Source organism: Polypterus senegalus, chromosome 11 (genome assembly GCF_016835505.1).
Source record: "Polypterus senegalus isolate Bchr_013 chromosome 11, ASM1683550v1, whole genome shotgun sequence".
Lineage (NCBI taxonomy): Eukaryota > Metazoa > Chordata > Cladistia > Polypteriformes > Polypteridae > Polypterus > Polypterus senegalus.
Window position 1 is genome coordinate 65,818,377 of NC_053164.1, and position 20,157 is coordinate 65,838,533.

The 20,157-nt window shown below is 42.2% G+C and overlaps 1 protein-coding gene across 1 annotated transcript in view; it reads right to left on the reverse strand.

The window, feature by feature from the left end:
- The window catches only part of LOC120539115 (secretory phospholipase A2 receptor-like), a 63,376-nt gene that overhangs the window by 10,928 nt on the left and 32,291 nt on the right, over positions 1 to 20,157 (reverse strand). Inside the window, exons 4-6 of the mRNA XM_039768886.1 lie at positions 19,228 to 19,563; positions 18,685 to 19,014; positions 6,339 to 6,677 (exon numbers count right to left, since the gene is read on the reverse strand). Of these exons, the coding sequence (XP_039624820.1) occupies positions 6,339 to 6,677; positions 18,685 to 19,014; positions 19,228 to 19,563 (1,005 nt within the window). The remainder of the gene's footprint in view (positions 1 to 6,338; positions 6,678 to 18,684; positions 19,015 to 19,227; positions 19,564 to 20,157) is intronic.

The window sequence follows — 20,157 nt, forward strand, 5'->3', positions numbered from 1 at the left end:
TGAAAACTGTAAGGGATGATGCAACATGGCACTTGACTGTAAATGAGGCACGTTTTAGGAGAAAAAGTATGACTTGATTAAGCTACAGTATTTTGAAATTCTGGTGTAAGTACTGAGTTACATACACATATAATCACATTGTGTCACATAGTTAATTTGGTGGCAGATGTGTACACACGCAAAGAAATAGAAAAAAGATTTGACATAATCCTAAAGAAGGCTTAAAAATGAAATATTGTGTTTCCAGCTCTGTTTTACTTTTTCAGATGTACACTGATGCCTACCAGTTTCAAATTCTTACTGTAAATTTGAGTGTTGTATCCTGAGAAATTACACAAAATGTATTACTAAAGAATGTAAAGCATATATAGGTATCTGTCAAAATAATAACACCTACATAAATAATCTGCAGTCATTTGAAACTGTGCTAGAGGGATTCAACTCCATTCTCCCATGACAAATCCTATCGTTTGTCTCCACCTTCTCTCCACTCTCCAACACATATGCTTCTAAACCCTTCACTAGCTGCACCACTAACTGTTCTTTAGACCTTCATCACTTCACACCTCCACCAAGATTTCTCTATTTTACTGTTTGTTGCAATCACACATACAATAAACACACCACTCAACACAGGCACTTCTCCTACTCTGTTCAAACAGGCCCTAATACCTCCTCTTCTTAAAAAGCCCACACTCAAGTAGGCAAGTACAAACGAATCTCTTTCCTCTCCTTTTAATTCAAAACATTTTAAACAAGTCTCTCCTTTCCTTCTACAGAAGTAATTTTTGATCCTAACTAGTTAAGCTTTAAGTGGGACCATTCCACTGAGAAGACTCTACTGTTGTTTAGACGTTATGGCTGGCTAGAGCTGCCAAAATGTCAATCTGTCCTCATCCTCCTTGAACCCTTCTCTGTCTATGACACAGTTAATTATCAGATCCTGTAAATATGCTGCTTTATATACAGTGGTGTGAAAAACTATTTGCCTCCTTCCTGATTTCTTATTCTTTTGCATGTTTGTCACACAAAATGTTTCTGATCATCAAACACATTTAACCATTAGTCAAATGTGTCACAAGTAAACACAAAATGCAGTTTTCAAATGATGGTTTTTATTATTTAGGGAGAAAAAAAATCCAAACCTACATGGCCCTGTGTGAAAAAGTAATTGCTCCCTTGTTAAAAAATAACCTAACTGTGGTGTATCACACCTGAGTTTAATTTCCGTAGCCACCACCAGGCCTGATTACTGCCAAACCTGTTTCAATCAAGAAATCACTTAAATAGGAGCTGCCTGACACAGAGAAGTAGACCAAAAGCACCTCAAAAGCTAGACATCATGCCAAGATCCAAAGAAATTCAGGAACAAATGAGAACAGAAGTAATTGAGATCTATCAGTCTGGTAAAGGTTATAAAGCCATTTCTAAAGCTTTGGGACTCCAGCAAACCACAGTGAGAGCCATTATCCACAAATGGCAAAAACATGGAACAGTGGTGAACCTTCCCAGGAGTGGCCGGCCGACCAAAATTACCTCAAGAGCGCAGAGACGACTCATCCAAGAGGTCACAAAAGACCCCAGGACAACGTCTAAAGAACTGCAGGCCTCACTTGCCTCAATTAAGGTCAGTGTTCACGACTCCACCATAAGAAAGAGACTGGGCAAAAACGGCCTGCATGGCAGATTTCCAAGACGAAACCACTGTTAAGCAAAAGAACATTAGGGCTTGTCTCAATTTTGCTAAGAAACATCTCAATGATTGCCAAGACTTTTGGGAAAATACCTTGTGGACTGATGAGACAAAAGTTGAACTTTTTGGAAGGCAAATGTCCCGTTACATCTGGCGTAAAAGGAACACAGCATTTCAGAAAAAGAACATCATACCAACAGTAAAATATGGTGGTGGTAGTGTGATGGTCTGTGGTTGATTTGCTGCTTAAGGACCTGGAAGGCTTGCTGTGATAGATGGAACCATGAATTCTACTGTCTACCAAAAAATCCTGAAGGAGAATGTCCGGCCATCTGTTCGTCAACTCAAGCTGAAGCGATCTTGGGTGCTGCAACAGGACAATGACCCAAAACACACCAGGAAATCCACCTCTGAATGGCTGAAGAAAAACAAAATGAAGACTTTGGAGTGGCCTAGTCAAAGTCCTGACCTGAATCTAATTGAGATGCTATGGCATGACCTTAAAAAGGCAGTTCATGCTAGAAAACCCTCAAATAAAGCTGAATTACAACAATTCTGCAAAGATGAGTGGGCCAAAATTCCTCCAGAGCGCTGTAAAAGACTCATTGCAAGTTATCGCAAACGCTTGATTGCAGTTATTGCTGCTAAGGGTGGCCCAACTAGTTATTAGGTTCAGGGGGCAATTACTTTTTCACACAGGGCCATGTAGGTTTGGATTTTTTTTCTCCCTAAATAATAAAACCATCATTTAAAACTGCATTTTGTGTTTACTTGTGTTATATTTGACTAATGGTTAAATGTGTTTGATGATCAGAAACATTTTGTGTGACAAACATGCAAAAGAATAAGAAATCAGGAAGGGGGCAAATAGTTTTTCACACCACTGTATTTATCTTGTTAGATTTAAACTTTAAACATTATGTTGACTGTACTTGCTTGCTCATGGTAAGTATAGATTATTATGATCAGCTTGGAGAAAGTGAAGTAATGAGAGTAACTTGAGCATATAAAGTTCAGGAGAATTTCATTTTTTTAAACAGTTTCCCTTTAACAGTGAAGTTTCTTTTCTACACAGAGAGATCATGGGTCCTGAGGGCTGCTCCAAAATTCTACATAATGGCTCTATGTTGCTCTATTTTTTCAAAATTTCAGTACAGTAATTGCAAAAAAAGGAAAATGTGTGAACTTTCAATTAAAGAGATGCAAACTGTAGGCCTGTAAAGTAACTTAATTTTCCCAGGTACTTTGGCAATAAAAGCTTATGAAGTATGTGAACGCTGGCCCCAGCACAGACAGACGGACGACATATTTTGCTCCCCACACACCGTTTATTTACAATATTATACAATATACAAAGTCACGTGCACTCACACAACCCCAGCGCCCTTGGCACTGAATCCCCCAAAGTCCAGGGCCCACAGTCTCTGTGCCTTTGTCCTGGCCGCCTCCTGTCCTCTCTCCAGCTCCGTCTACTTCCTCCCGACTTCCACCAATGACTGGAGGGAGGCGGCCCCTTAAATAAGGCTCCCGGATGAGCCCCAGGTGTTCCGTCCTTAGCCACGCCCAAGCGTGGCGGAAGTGTTGGCTGTCTTCCTGGCAGCTCTCCGGGTGCCACACAAAGTCTTCCCCCCGGCACTTCCTGGTGTGGCGGAAGTGCCGGGCTCCCGGATAATTAGGCACCGGGGCGCCGCCTGGCGGTGGCCACGGGTCCCTACAGGGCTGGGCTTCAAAGCCCTGTACCCGAGGCCCCCTGCCTAACCAGGACGGACGCCCCACTCTGTCTGGAGGAGGCACTCGCCCTCCTCCGGTCCTCCAAGGCGTCCCGGCCGGGCTCCAGCCCGACCGGCAACCGCACGGGATAAACCGCATCGGGCGCCGCCTGGCGGTGACCACGGCCCCTACAGGAAGGACTTCCATGCCCTCAACCCGTGGCCCCAACAGAACCAGGACGGACGCCCCCTCGCGGTCTGGAGGAGGCACAAGCCCTCCTCACGTCCTCCTGGGCGTCCCGGCCGGGCTCCAGTTGAGTATGTTAGTTGAGTTGATTTTATGTTTCTGTGTGGTTTGTTAGTTTAAGAATGTTTGAAGCAGTTTTATTTTCTCTTACATTTTGTATTCATATTTTTATTGATATAGTAATATATGGTAGGCTCTTGTTATGTTTAAAGTTGTAGCTTGCAGGAGGATGGAGGGATGGGGTTACAGACAATGAGGCTGTCTTCCTGTGGGGTTGCGTCCCAAGGTAATTTCTCTTAGCCTTTAGTTTTATCTTTTGCTTTTTCAATTTTTGGTAGTAATTATGTAGGATTTTTCACACCTCTTTAAGGCTTGGGAGAGTGGATTGGATTTGCTAAGCAGATGTTTTTTGCATAAAAGGTAATGGGTGTCTGGTGGGTGTTGTATGTGAAGGTGTTGGATAGGTGGGTTGGAATCAGCAGAACAGTGGCAATGTTTAGGTTTTTTCAGTAATGCTTTGGTAGAGGAGATGTTTACATTCTCAATGTGGGTTATGTCAGGGTTTACTTAATTGTTTTTATACACTCTTTCCGTGATCTGTTCTATTATTTGTTATTGCTTCTGGGAATGTTGTCGGGACCTGTTACCTGAAAGCCACCTGAAAGCCGGTGATGCTGCGATATATAATGAGTAGGGCACTCAAGAGTCATTTTGTTGTCCTTTACCTAGAACAAGACTTTAGGAATGCTGACAGCTAAATGCCGGCAAAGGTTATAAAGGGAATTTTCTCTAATCTGAAGTTGATGTAACAATGTAAAGAAGATCTTGTTTATATACAGGTATCTCCCTGTTCCCTTTAAGAATATTTTGTACCATTGATTAACCAATTTTACTTACAACATTAATCAGAGCAGACAGATATTGAGGGATGTCTTTGATAGCTGTAGACTGAGTTCATTTCAGGATTTATGGATGTCTTATCACATACCCTTGCCCTCTTCCTTATTTATTTATTTATTTTTACATACAATTAACCTCTGGAGTTAAATCGTATGGTGTCTAACTAAACTGTCTGCTTTTCTTTTACCCTTCTCTTTTACTAAATCACTTAATAATAATATGATCATAGTATTGATATAATAATTTTAAGAATAATGAAATATGTTCCAGATATTCATCAGTATACCAATATACCAGTTTTATAGATTTTGCCACACCATGTAAACATCTTCAGACCTATACTTAACCTGTATTTAAACCTGTGTTCATTAAATGTCCCTGGGACTTTTCTTTATATGTTCTGACTCGGGTAGAGTTGTGGCTCTGGGGATAGGGATCTGTGCCGACAATTGAAAGGTTGCCAGTTTCAATCCTGTAAACGGCAGAAGTGACTCTACTCCAATGGGCCCCTAAGAACCTGCAATTGCTCTGTCCTGAGTATGACATTAATTTACATACAACCCTGCAAGCAGGTCCTCCAACTTGCATGGAAAAATTAGGGGTTGGTGGCAGGATTGGCACTTCAGCCACTGTAAAAAACCTCACAATGTTCCAGTGTGGTACTGAGGTGTCACGCACTGCAACTGAGTTCCAATCCAGGTGGTCTGTAATGCGGTGGGGGCTGCAACGCACTATCAGTGCATACTCCCAAACTGCCCTGCTTCTGATTCTGTCCTGTTTTTTCTGATCGTCTGTTGCTCTACTGCTACTCTCTGCATTATGAGATCCGTTCTGTTTTTTCCTTTACACCTATATATTGTTGGATGTATCCAGTCCTACAATCACTTACCAACAAAATAGGCTATTAGGATTATTGCAGCTAAAGCTGTATGAACCTCAAGGGGGATAACCTCAGCATAAATAACCGGCTGTTATTATTCCACAATTCAATCCACCTTGAACTCTCAGCCTCTTGAATTAATAATTCTTGGGTGGTGATGATGGATCTCCTACAGGATTCCTGCATTAGTGTTTGCTAGTCCTTGTAGATCAGTTTATTTATTGTATTGCCTTTCTACAAGAAGACATGCATCCCTGCCTGTTAAGACACTTTATTTTTATATACAATTTTTTCTATACTGCTTGTTCGTTTTTTTTTTTTATTTAGCCTATTCTGGAAGGTTTGGGAGCAGGATAAGAAAAACACCTGAGTTTGTTTGTAGAGACATTAGGTAAGCCATTAATTTACAGATAACACAAAAGGCTGAATGAATCAAATGAAAAAAAAAACTATTGGTTTTATCTGTACAATATGGTGTACAAAATAAGCACCATCATATAATATACTGTATACAAGACTGCTCCACTCCATGGCAGGTATTTTGGAGAAACATCTACTTAGATTTACAAAACAATCATAGAAAATATTTTTGAACTCTACCTGTCTCTGATCCAAATTAACAAAATAAACCAAAGAAAGGTTGTCACATAGCTGTAAATCAATTTTTTTGTAAATGTGACATTTTGACAAATTATGTTCTAATAGTAAAGGACAAACTGACACAGTAGTGCAGGAAAAAAAGTCTTTAAGAATTTTTATAAACTTTTTGCTTTGCATATGGTCTGGAGCAGTCATGAAAAGTATTAAACATTTTCAAAGATATTTTCATGTTTCTTGTTTGTGCAAAAGTAATACACATCTTTATAAACCACATAAAAATAAACATGAAAATAAAAAAGATTAACTTACTTTGTGAGCAAATAAATGGTTTCTGCAAACTGCAGTCAGCATCATTCCAAGTTCCATTTGGCCAAATCTCCACACATTTTTCATTAAGACTCCAATTATTTGGCTCCTGATTGCTCCATTTTTTAAATTTTGACTGTCCACCATCAGACCACTTCCATGGGTCATTGAACAGACCGATCCAGAAGGGATTGCCTTGTGCTTTCTTCATTATTTCCATTTTTTCGCTTTCATTTCTTATACTGACCAGGTCTGTGTAATTCACACGACAGTACTGCTGGGCTTTGTTCCATGTCATGTTAACATTTATCCATGAGTATCTCTCACTGATGTTACTGGTTTCTTAAGAGATTAAAAACATGACAGTCTGGCTGATTAATTGTGAATAGTGTATGCCTTTTAAAATAAAACTGATTAATGTACTTTTTGACCATCAATCAGACCATGTAACACGAATGAAATTACCTAAAAATAGAAACTGGTGTATGAAAATATATTCTGGAAATGAAAAAAGAATTACTGTATATAGTGTAACGGATGGCCAGTACCCATGCCCAGCCAGGACACCCCTGTAGCATATGTACCAGGGGAGCAAGCATGGGAAACACAACATCTCCCCCTGGACGCTAGATGGCAGCCTCCCTGTGTTGTAGCGGTCCCTCGGACTCCCCAAGGGCTTCATGGGAGTTTTGTGCAGCCCTGTTGAGTTCCGCAGGTGCCGCCAGGGGATGCTACAGTAGGAGCTGCTGGACACTTCTTGGCATTAGTTTCACCACACCCGGAAGTGCCTAATAATAGGAGCCAGCAACCACCATTCAGCAGCCAGAGTTGGATGGAGGAGGACGAAGTTGCCTGGGAGGAGTGGTGGTGCAGACGAAGAGTGGTTTGCTTTTGTGTGTTGGTCTTTTTGGACTGTGTTGTGGCTGGGGGTCACGGGGAAGATGTGCCCTCCAGCTGAATAAAATAAAAGTTTATTTATTTTATACGTGTGCCTCCGTGTCCAATCTGTGTCGGGCGTGTATATAGTGCAAATTTACAATAGTCAGTTGACTATTTGAAAATTATACAACTTAAATACATATTATTGCTGTATAATGCTAACAAAGGGTTCCCCTGTCAGTATTTTTAGTGTTCTAGGTTTTTTTACATTTATTTTCTTTCTCTTGGGTTTTTTTTTTTTTTTTGGTTTCTGCTACTTGTTGTGTTTGAGTGGTATCCGACCACTCCTGTTCCCTTTATGCCACACCTCTGGACCACAGTTCCTTCGTTGCCCCTTTCAATCACCTTGCTTCCCATCCAGTGCTTGCTCTCCCAATTATCCTCTTAGTTCTTTCCAAATGCGTCTCTTGATTAACTCCAATTTCTTATCTTTTCTTCTCTCACTCAAAATCCTTTTTTATTGATCCTTCCTCTGTCCTAGTCAGACTCTATTCTATGCCCCATGGATACAGGTGCTTTGCTTAACGTTGTGCAGAGCGTCAATAAGGAAACTGGCAGAGCTGATCTCATTTGCACATGAATACGCAATCAGCCAATTTCCACATTAAACATCCCATAACTGTACCCACACCCACCAGGTCTGAGCCATACCATTTTTATTAAAACTAATACACTACCACAGACTCCTAACTTGCTTTACCACATGTTCCTTTAATTTAAGCAGCAAAATATTGGAGTCTCACCAATACCCTAAATTTTGCCTATTCTTCAACTATCTCTGACGTGTCAAATTAAAGTCTTTTAAGTTATTACAGGGGTTCATTTAAAGTATTAAAGGTGGTCCTCCTTCAAATAGTGTGTAGAAGACTTCAAAGCCCTGTTTAGTACTTGGAAATGTTGGACTGTAACTTTACAAGCAAATCTGCAAACTGGCTTAAGAGATGAACCAGTCCCCTGTTGTTATCTGTGTGTAATAAAACAGGAGTATGACACACTTGCTGCAGTGGGCTGGCACCCCGTCCGGGGTTTGTTTCCTGCCTTGTGCCATGTGTTGACTGGGATTGGCTCCAGCGGAACCCTATGACCCTGTAGTTAGGATGTAGCGGGTTGGATAATGGATGGATGGATGACATACTTGAATCCAGATCCTCAATGAAATGACCAGGGTAGAGCATTTATCTAAGGGGAGATCAAATTTGTGTAGCTTGGAATATTCTTTTTCTATGCTCAATTGAGTTTTGGAAATTTCTTAAATTTTAAAACTTTTCCATATAAAGTAAATCCAAGGTGTCACTTCTCCACTTTTATAAAAGTGTAACCCATTTTGTGACAGCTGCGCTTATCCATGGCCATGAACAGCACATGAAATATTAAGAGGGGCCTATTATGAAGCAGCAAAATGTGAGTTTGAGCAATAACGGGTCTGTGATGACTTTAGATGTCCAGGGCTTCACGTGCACTACACTGAATAGATCATTGTTTGTATACCTGGTGCTGAGAAGCATGGGTAAGCCATTGAAGTTTATTTGTGATGGGTTTTGCAATTGTTCCTTATAAACAATGAATTCATGGTAAGTGTGGCACATAAACTTCCACTTATTAAATCCATGCCTTTTATACACACCACCCGTTGGTACAACTGCCTGGATGGTTTAGTGAAAATCAGCCGATCTGGGGTAGCTCATAGCTTCTGGCAGAGAAACTAGAAGATGATTGAACTTGAGTACAGAGGAATTAAAAGATGTAACATGGTTTCTGTTGGTGAACCTGTAGAATGAGCCCCAAGGGTTGAGCGCAGAGGACAGCCACATCCTCCAAATTCCATCCCCTCTTTTTGCTCCCTCACAGATAAGAAGAATTGATTGTATTTACTTATTAATTTTTACATAAATATATACATGTTTCTGTGTAAATATATCATTGTATGGTGTTTTTGGGCTTAACAATGTATTTTTATGTGTTGCTCCATGTTGCTTTATGCCTTATTTTAGATGTATTATTTTGGCAAATGTCTACAGCTTCCGGAAACTGTCAATGGAAGTCTTCTTTATAAAAAACTAGCAAAATACCCACGCTTCGCAGCGGAGAAGTAGTGTGTTAAAGAAGTAATGAAAAAAAAAGGAAACATTTTAAAAATAACGTAACATGATTGTCAATGTAATTGTTTTGTCACTGTTGTGAGTGATGAGTGTTGCTGTCATATATATATCTATACTAATAAAAGGCAAAGCCCTCACTCACTCACTCACTCACTCACTCACTCACTGACTCACTCACTCACTCATCACTAATTCTCCAACTTCCCGTGTGGGTGGAAGGCTGAAATTTGGCAGGTTCATTCCTTACAGCTTCCTTACAAAAGTTGGGCAGGTTTTATATCGAAATTCTACGTAATGGTCATAACTGGAAGCAGTTTTCTCCATTTACTGTAATGGAGATGAGCTTCAACGCCGTGGGGTTTCGTGTGACATCATCACGCCTCCCACGTAATCACGCAGTACATAGAAAACCAGGAAGACCTCAAAAAAGCGCTGAAGAAAACATGCATTATATAATTGAGAAGGCAGCGAAACAATAAGAAGCAAGCGAGTGACATATACAACCATATTCATGAGTTCTGCTACTTCGGAAACAAAGCACGATGTAAACCTACACTTTAAATTAAGTTCATAGACAGGCTGCCGCTGGCGTTTGTAATTTAGTGCCTGCCCATATAAGGCCGTCCGTCAGCGGCAATCCAATAGCAAACTGCCACGGGTAAATATTCACGGGTGAAGGACTGTGCTTATGGAGAGGAAGATGAGATGGTCAGGGTGGTGTTTGACACAATCTCAGCGAAACTGCGAGAGAAAGTTTTAAGTGCCAGGACTAAGGTAACATTAAATACAGCCATGGACATAGCACGAGATGGCACCAGCACAGCTGGGAACCTTCGATGCATGTACACCGAGTGGCTCACGTGAACTGACGCGCGTGCACAGATAAAAGCAACAGTTCCAAAGAGCTGAACAAAACCGAATTACACAATTGAAAAGGCAGCAAAAATATGAAGCGCCTGATACTTACAAGCATATTCATAAATCCAACTACTGCGGAAACAAAGCACACGTTGGAAAAAGTCAATGTCCCGCTAAAGGAAGACCCGTGCATGCAGTGTGTCAGGTCTCAGATAAAGAAGAAGACGAGCTGTTTATTGATGCAGTAAGAAACGAATCGATGAATGAAACCTGTCATCTTTACAACGATTGACAAACACGGAATGTAACTTGAACACAACACATCCTACAAATACGAACCTGATTGAAAGAAATAATGATAATCAAATCCTTGATGACAGCAACACTCAGTAACACTCACAAAACAAATACTGTATATTGACAGTCATGTTACGTTATTTTTAAAATGTTCCCTTTTCTTTTTCTAGCTTTTTTAACACACTACTTCTCCGCTGCGATACGCGGGTATATATATATGTATATATATATCCCGATCTACATACTCGAATAATGGATACTTTATTCGCCATCAATGATTGTTTTGGTAAAGCCATACTCAGTGTATTCATTAGATGAACGGTAAAAAAGTAAGAGCGAGGGAGGATGACTTATTGAGGCATGCAGGCTGTAGTGCGTCAACTCTATCTGAATTGCGCGATCACATTTGAAAAATATATCTTTTCAAGTTCTATTTAGTCCATATGTGTCAAACTCAAGGGCGCGGCCACATCCGCCCGTGTGTAATTATATCCGCCCGAGATCATTTTATATACTGTATTATTGTTATTAAAGCCCGGGTATATGAAGCGCTGGTAACACAATAAACTACAGATCCCATAATGCAGCGCTTCAGCTGCCTTGCCAACACTTACGCGTTAATCAAGTCTACCTTATGATGCTGCAAGTTATTGCGAAGCTAGCTCACACGATGCTGAAGAGAAAAGTTGATTCTGAAAATAGAGCCTTTAAAACCGATGGGAGGCTGAGTATATGTTTACTGAACCCGTGTGTCTCATTTGTGGAGCTAATGTGGCTGTAATTACAGAATTTAATCTAAGACGGCACTATGAGACAAAACATCAGGGTAACCTGAATGCAATGCAGAAGATACAGAAAGCAGCATAATTAAATAAGAATCTGACACTTCAGCGGACGTTTTAACCCGTGCACAATCACAAAGTGATTTCAAGTGAAGCTGCTTTTATGGGAGACACAAATGCACCAGTGCACCTTGCCCCACTTTCCCTGTTGCCAAGTAATGTTAAACCAAGTCGTCACTACGGTGTTCCCAAATCGCACTTTGCTGATAAACTGAGCTGCACTGAGTTTGCACGGCGCTTTGGTGACTTTGAAGAACAAAAAGTCCGTCTACATGCGGCTCGAACCTTGTGCATGTTTGGTAGCACATATCTGTGTGAGAAGCTCTTCTCAGTGATAAAGACTAACAAAACAGCACACAGGAGTCGCCTCACTGATGAGCACCTGCAATCCATCCTGAGAATCTCCACAACACAGAACCTCACACCAAACAGAAACGAACCTGTGGCCAAAAAAAGATGCCAGGCGTCCAGCTCTAAAATGACATATGAGCAAAGACAACTGAATGATTTGATTTGTTATTGCTGAAAGGAACACATTTTATTTATATTTCCAGGTTTTGTTATGCAGCATGTTCATATTTGAATTTGTATAATTTTGACAGGATATATTTTATGGAGAGCAAAATCTTTTGGGATATTTAAAATCTAAGTTTATTTTTTATATAAAATTACATAAGAGTAAAGAAATTTGAATGTTTGTTCTTTTAACGTTTACTTTATTTCTAACTTGTATAATTTAGACAGGATATATTTTTATGGAGAGCAAAATATTATAAGTTGTTTAAGGTTTGAGTTGATTTATTCACGAATAATATTCCTGTCTGTTTTACCATTCCTACCAAAGATATTTCTGTCGACTAAATAAAAATTCCTTCTATTTAAAATTTAAATAGAACTTGAACAAATACGATAGTTCATAATATCCACGCAGACTTGCACGTAAGAGCGGGAGTTATCCGTTTTAACAAGCAGCGTATTGCACTGATACGAAATAGCTGTGTGTGTATATATGTAGATATGTATGTATATGTATATATATGTTTATATATGTGTATATGTATAGATATGTATATATATATATGTTTATGTGTGTGTGTGTAAATATATATATATATATATATATATACAGTAATCCCTCCTCGATCGCGGGGGTTGCGTTCCAGACCCCCCCGCGATAGGTGAAAATCAGTGAAGTAGAAACCATATGTTTGTATGGTTATTTTTATATATTTTAAGCCCTTATAAACTCTCCCACACTGTTAACATTATTAGAGCCCTCTAGACATGAAATAACACCCTTTAGTCAAGCGTTTAAACTGTGCTCCATTACAAGACAGAGATGACAGTTCTTTCTCACAATTAAAAGAAAGCAAATATATCTTATCTTTAAAGGAGCGCCGTCAGGAGCAGAAAATGTCAGAGAGAGAGAGCTCGCAAAGAAAAGCAAACAATCAAAAATCAATACATGCTTTTAAGTATACAGAAGCACCGATAAAGCGGCATTTTGTAGAATAGCGTCCGTGTCCTCTGTGCAAACAGCCCTCTGCTCACACCCCTCCGTCAGGCAGAGAGAGTGAGAAAGATAGAGAGAAGCAAACAAGCCACGGAAGCATATCTTATAGCATTGAGGAGTTTTAGTTAATATGTAATACATGCTCTGATTGGGTAGCTTTTAAGCCAACCGCCAATAGCATCCCTTGTATGAAATCAACTGGGCAATCAAACTGAGGAAGCATGTAACCTAAATTAAAAGACCCATTGTCCGCAGAAAGCGGCGAACCAGCGAAAAATCCATGATATATATTTAGATATGCTTACATTTAAAATCCGCGATAGAGTGAAACCGAAAGTCAAAGCGCAATATAGCGAGGATTACTGTATATATATATATCTATATATATGACAGCAACACTCATCATTCACAACAGTGACAAAACAATTACATTGACAATCATGTTACGTTATTTTCAAAATGTTTCCTTTTCTTTTTCATTGCTTCTTTAACACACTACTTCTCCGCTGCAAAGCGCGGGTATTTTGCTAGTATATATATATATATACACACACACACATATAAACATATATATATTGTAACGGACAACCGGGTCCCATGCCCGGCTGGGACGCCCCTGTTGTGTATATTCCGGGGGAGCCATCATGGACAGTTCAGTACCTCCCCCAGGATGCTTGGTGGCAGCCTCCATGGCGGACGGTGATTCCCCAACCACCCACAGGGCTCCATGGGAGATGGAGTCCTCCACATCCTGGTTGGGGGCTTGGGTGGCCGCTAGGGGGAGCTGTATGGACTCTGCAGCCTGGCTGCTTGAATTTTCAGCCCCAAAACATGGTGGGGTATAAAAAGGGCAGCCACCTCCACTCGAGGCCAGAATCGGGAGGAAGAGGACAAGGTTGCCTGGGAGGAGTGGTGGAGCAGGAAAGTTTGGTTTGTGTGGGTTTTTGTGCTTGGACTGTGTTGGGCCTGTGGGACACGGGGAAGACGTGTGCCCACAGCTGAAGAAATAAAAATAAAGAACCCTTGTGTGAACACGTGCCTGTCCGTAATCTGTGCCGGGTCGGGCGCTATATAGCGCCTTTTCACACTGGCGTAGTCGACAGGATTCCGGTCCATCCAGTTGGGTCGGAACCTGCACCAGACGCAGCTGCAGGCAAGCAGTCAGGACTGCACAGCACAGCGCACTGAAGCGCGCACACGCGGCAGGGGCCGCAAGCCAGCACACGCGGTACAGCGCAGGCATGCGCCACTCAGCGCGGGAGTACCCAACCAAAGCCGCCAAGGAGCTGCTGCAGGTGCCTTTGCAATGGGGAAGAAAAAAGCCGGGCGGACACAGGAGCCAACTGGCAGACGCCGCCACGCCAGTCCGCCGCACGGGATGTCACCGGAGGTAGGTGACGGGCCACGGGTTTGTTTCTCGTCATGTGGGTCGACCTACCTCCTGGACGCCGAGGGGCGAAGCACCCGATGCGGGCAGGGGGACGGGTGTCCATGGCGTGACGGCGGAGCCAGCTCGGGAGAGAGCGAGGCGGAGCTGTGTCTTCCCTTCGGCCTGAGCCAGTGGCTGGCGGAGGAGAGCCCGGACGAGCTTCCCAGCGTGGCGCCCATGCAAGTGGGGCAGGAGCGGCTCCGCGAAACAGGTAAAGGGGGGGAGGGCGTGTTTCAATCACCCGCCGAGGAGGATCAGTCGGCGGGGATCACGGACTCCCTTCCCTCTCCTCCGATTACCCGAAGGGGCCCGTGGGGGATCCACAGGGTCTGGCCGAGACGCGGTCAGCTGGGGGCGACAAGGAGGGCCCTAATCCACCGCCGGCCGCCGCTATTAACATCTCTTGGGCTGTAGGGGAGGTGAAGTCCGTTGTCCTCGCCCTACAGTCCCTTTTACAAGTCTTTCAGGTCCTGTCGGAGGCGAAGGAGGGGCTGGAGAAGAAGCTAGGTATCCCGTGCGGGGCCCTGGCTGAATGGCTTTGTGGCGGGTGGCCAGCCTCCCACCGGCAGGACAGAGCGGTGCAGGTAAGTGAAGCCGGTACCGCAGAGAAAAGGGGGTGGGACGTGATGGCAGCAGTGTTGCTCAGTACTGCCTGTCAGGCGGACCTGCCCACCACACGACAAGCTGCTGTGATGACTGACAGCAAGGCAAACGAGCGTGTGGGGAGGCAGCAGGTGGAAACCGGCTGCCAAACAACCTCGCCCCGACCGCCAGCGCCGGTCTTGCAGCAGTCCAAAGGGGCGCAGGCGGTGCGGGGTCCCTCCTTTTCTCATAGGGGGACTCAGACCGCCAGTGCGTCCCAAAAGAAAAGGGGGGACCGGAAGAGGAAACCGGAAACCCCGTACATAGCGCAGTGTATGCCTGACGGCCTGGAACCGAAGGAGGGCTGCACTGCAGGGGGGCGGAACCGTCACAAGCCCTCCTCGGAGGGGGCGAAGGGGCAGGCGTTCCCTGCCTGCCTCCGTATGTACCGGGCCGTAATGGAGGGGATCAGCTGTGTTATAACTGTGGCCGCGGTGGCCATGTCTGGCGGTGTTGTCCCGAGGGACGTCGGGGCAACGCCCCCAGACCTGTTTATTTTGTTTTCACAGGGCGCAGCTGCGGGACCAGGAAGGCCGACTCCCCGTCCTAGAGAAGACCGGCCCTCGCGGGGCAGGCCGATGAGCCCCACAAGCCTCATCTGAGGGAGGGGCCATGTGACGGACAGCCGGGTCCCAAGCCTGGCCGGGGCGCCCCTGTTGTGTATATTCCGGGGGAGCCACCATGGACAGTTCAGTACCTCCCCCGGGACGCTTGGTGGCAGCCTCCATGGCGGACGGTGATTCCCCAACCACCCGCAGGGCTCCATGGGAGATGGAGTCCTCCACAGCCTGGTTGGGGGCTCAGGTGGCCGCTAGGGGGAGCTGTATGGACTCCGCCTGGCTGCTTGAATTTTTAGCCCCACCCGGAAAGGCAATTAGGACCAGGTGGTCAACCAGCTGGAACTCTTCCGGTTGGGGTATAAAAAGGGCCAGCCACCTCCACTCGAGGCCAGAATCGGGAGGAAAAGGACGAGGTTGCCTGGGAGGAGTGTTTGAGCAGGAAAGTTTGGTTTGTGTGGGTTTTTGTGCTTGGACTGTGTTGGGCCTGTGGGACACGGGGAAGATGCGTGCCCACGGCTGAAGAAATAAAAATAAAGAACCCTTGAGTGTGAACACGTGCCTCTGCGTAGTCTGTGCCGGGTCGGGCGCTATATAGTGCCTTTTCACAATATACATATCCATACATATATACATATACACATATATATACACACACACATATATACATACATATATATATACACATATTTACATATACACACATACATATACATACACACACATATATACACACAGATACATATATATATATACATAAACACACATATATAAACATATATATACATACATATATACATATACACACACACACATATATATATATATATATAGTATATATATATATATATATATATATACAGTCTTTGGGGTGCGAGCAACTGTTGCTGGGGGTTCCAGAATCCATGAAGGAAGAAAAATGAAAAATATTGTTTGTACAAAATCTTAATTTATTTATCCATTCCTAAATAATTTAATGGGCAGGCTATTTCGTATCAGTGCAATACGCTGTTTGTTAAAACGGATGACTCCTGCTCTTACGTGCAAGTCTGCATGGATATTATGAACTATCATATCTGTTCAAGTTCTATTTAAATTTTAAATAGAAGGAATTTTTATTTAGTCGACAGAATATTATTCCGGAATAAATCAACTCAAACCTTAAATAACTTATAATATTTTGCTCTCCATAAAAATACTGTATATACTGTCTAAATTATACAAGTTAGAAATAAAGTAAACGTTAAAAGAACAAACATTCAAATTTCTTTACTCTTATGTAATTTTATATAAAAAATAAACTTACATTTTAAATATCCCAAAAGATTTTGCTCTCCATAAAAATATATCCTGTCAAAATTATACAAATTCAAATATGAACATGGTGCATAACAAAACCTGGAAATATAAATAAAATTTGTTCTTTTCAGCAATAACAAATCAAATCATTCAGTTGTCTTTGCTCTTATGTCATTTTATCAGAGCTGGACGCCTGGCATCTTTTTTTGGAAACAAGATTGTTTATGTTTGGTGTGAGGTTCTGTGTTATGGAGATTCTCAGGATGGACTGCAGGTGCTCATCAGTGAGGCGACTCCTGTGGGCTTTTTTGTTAGTCTTTATGACTGAGAAGAGCTTCTCACACAGATATGTGCTACCAAACATGCATAAGGTTCGAGCCACATGTAGACGGGGCTGGAGCATTTGTGCGGGAATGGAGTGAATAAACTGTGCGAGCCGTGCAGTATCGTACTTTGCCTTCAGTGTGCCATTACCTCCATCTGAATCTGCACAGGTGCAGTTTCCACATTAACGGCAAATGGGTTGCGAAACAACTCAAAATTCTTTTTTTGTTCTTCAAAGTCACCAAAGCGCCGTGCAAACTCAGTGCACAGTGCGCTCAGTTTATCAGCAAAGTGCGTATTTGGGAACACCGTTGTGCGGACTTGGTTCAACATTACTTGGCAACAGGGAAAGTGGGGCAAGTTGCACAGGTGCATTTGTGTCTCCCATAAAAGTAGCTTCACTTGAAATCACTTTGTAAAAACGTCTGCTGAAGTGTCAGATTCTTCTTTAACTCTTCTGCTTTCTGTATCTTGTGCATTGCATTTAGGTCTTTCAGGTTATCTTGATGTTTTGTCTCATAGTGCCGTCTTAGATTAAATTCTGTAATTACAGCCACATTAGCTCCACAAATGAGACACACAGGTATACCGGCAATGTCAGTAAACATATACTCAGCCTCCCATCAGTTTTTAAAGGCTCTATGTTCAGAATCACCTTTTCTCTTCGGCATCGTGTGGGCTAGCTTCGCAATAACTTGCAGCATCATAAGCTAGACTTGATTAACGCAGTAAGTGTTTGGCAAGGCAGCTGAAGCGCTGCATTATGGGATCTGTAGTTTATTGTGTTACCAGCGCTTCATATCCCCGGGCCATTAATAACAATAATATATAAAATGATCTTGCGGGCCGGATATAATTAAACGCCGGGCCGGATGTGACCTGCGGGCCTTGAGTTTGACACATATGGACTAAATAGAACTTGAATCGAGAAGTGCGCATACATACTTAATGCATCCCCTCTCGGGAATCGAACCTCAGACATCTGCGCTAGAGGTGAAGCCTCTACTATTGCGCCACGGCGTGTGGTTTGTCTATTTGAGCGTAGCAGTATAATTCGGTTTTTGTTCAGCACTCTTTGGAACTGTTGCTTTTTGTCTGCGCACTGCGTCAGTTCACGTGAGCCGCTGAATATGGTTTTACATGTCACTCGCTCGCTTCCAATTGTTTCGCTGCCTTCTTAATTATATAATGCATGTTTTCTTCAGTGCTTTTTGGAGCTCTTCCTGGTTTTCTACGTACTGCGTGATTACGTGGGAGGCGTGATGATGTCACACAAAACTCCGCCCCCACGGCTTTCGAGCTCAACTCCATTACAGTAAATGGAGAAAAATAGCTTCTAGTTATGACCATTATGCGTAGAATTTCTAAATGAAACCTGCCCAACTTTTGTAAGGAAGCTGTAAGGAATGAGCCTTCTACCTATATGGGAAGTTGGAGAATTAGTGATCAGTCAGTGAGTCAGTGAGTCAGTCAGTGAGTCAGTGAGTCAGTCAGTGAGGGCTTTGCCTTTTATTAGTATAGATAATTAACTTGAAATTAATTGAACTTGCCTTTAAAGCACATGAAAGGATGTTCTTCACCACATACCAAGTCATTCCAAGAGCCATCTGACTGGAGCACAGCACAGAAAAACTCCCGTTTCCAGTTTGTGTAGGCTAGAGGTTCTCCATTGGACCAACGCCAGTTGTCATTTTCATGGCGAAGTCCAATCCAAGAGTATCGCCGTGCTGTCTTATTTAGCAGTTGGTCATTCAATGTTTGGTCCTCAATTGTCACCAAGTCTGTGTAGTTTGCTCTGCAGTACTTCTGAGCATTATCCCAGGACAATAAATACTGCACAAAGATGTATGTGCTGGTGCAGGAGATTGGAGTGCAAGACTCTGAAAAACATTGTGTACAAATTCAAATATTTACAGTAATATCAAGTAGCCTGCAAAGCATATTGTAAAAGACTCTTCAATGAGTATTTTAATTTTAGAAATAGATAATTTTATAGGTTTTTCAATTATTCTTACAGCTCTTGGGCAGCTTAGAATCTGATTTAAGAGATACTCATCTAGGTCACATACAGTACAGTAATATAGAAAACTTACTATTGTAGCACACAAAGTAGGTCTGATAACTACATTTTTCATCATTCCAATTTGACTGTGAAAATGCCGCACACTTTTCCATTAGTTTCCAATTATCTGGCTGATCATCTCTCCAGTTTTGAAATGTTGAATTCCCACCATCAGACCATTTCCATGGGTAATTAAATAAGCCGATCCAAAAGGGGAAGCTGTTTGCATTCTTCATTATCTCCTGATTTTCAGTTTCATTTTTAATACTGACCAGGTCTGTGTAGTTCACGCGACAGTAGTTCTGAGCTCTACTCCATGTCAGGCTCTCGTTTATCCAGAAATACCTCTTACTAATGTTATTGCTTTCTGTGGAAATAAAATGTTGAATTAGCTCAGCCAAATAAAAGAATTCTGTAATGGATTGAATAACTCTAAATTATATTAGAATGGCAAAATGTACATTGGTACTTGTATGTATATCAAGTCGTTAAACTCTCCTTACTTAATCCATACAGTATATAAGGATTTCCACTTTACATTATAAATATGGAATAAATTTTTCATTGCATTTGTCTACAAATTAGGAAGTTATGCTTTTATTGTTTTACATTCCTTTTTATAAGTCACTGGAAATAGTATCTACACATACCAGAGAGGCACCTATGCATGAACATTTATAAAAAAGAAATTTGATTTGCATGTCCTGGAATATTCCACGTAAAGTAGGAAATTTGTTATTATTTTTTTTTTTCAATTTACAGAGAAAAAAAAAATTTGTACCAAGGAACTTTTCTGGGCTGTAATGCTGAATTTTGTAACCTGAGTTTACCTGTGACATGAGGATGCTTTCTTATTTACATATACAGTCAATTACAGTTATCCGCAGAGGTTATAACAGATCTGAGGATCTCACTAAACCATCCAATCAGCAGTAGTGATGGGCTGTGTGTGCACAGGGCA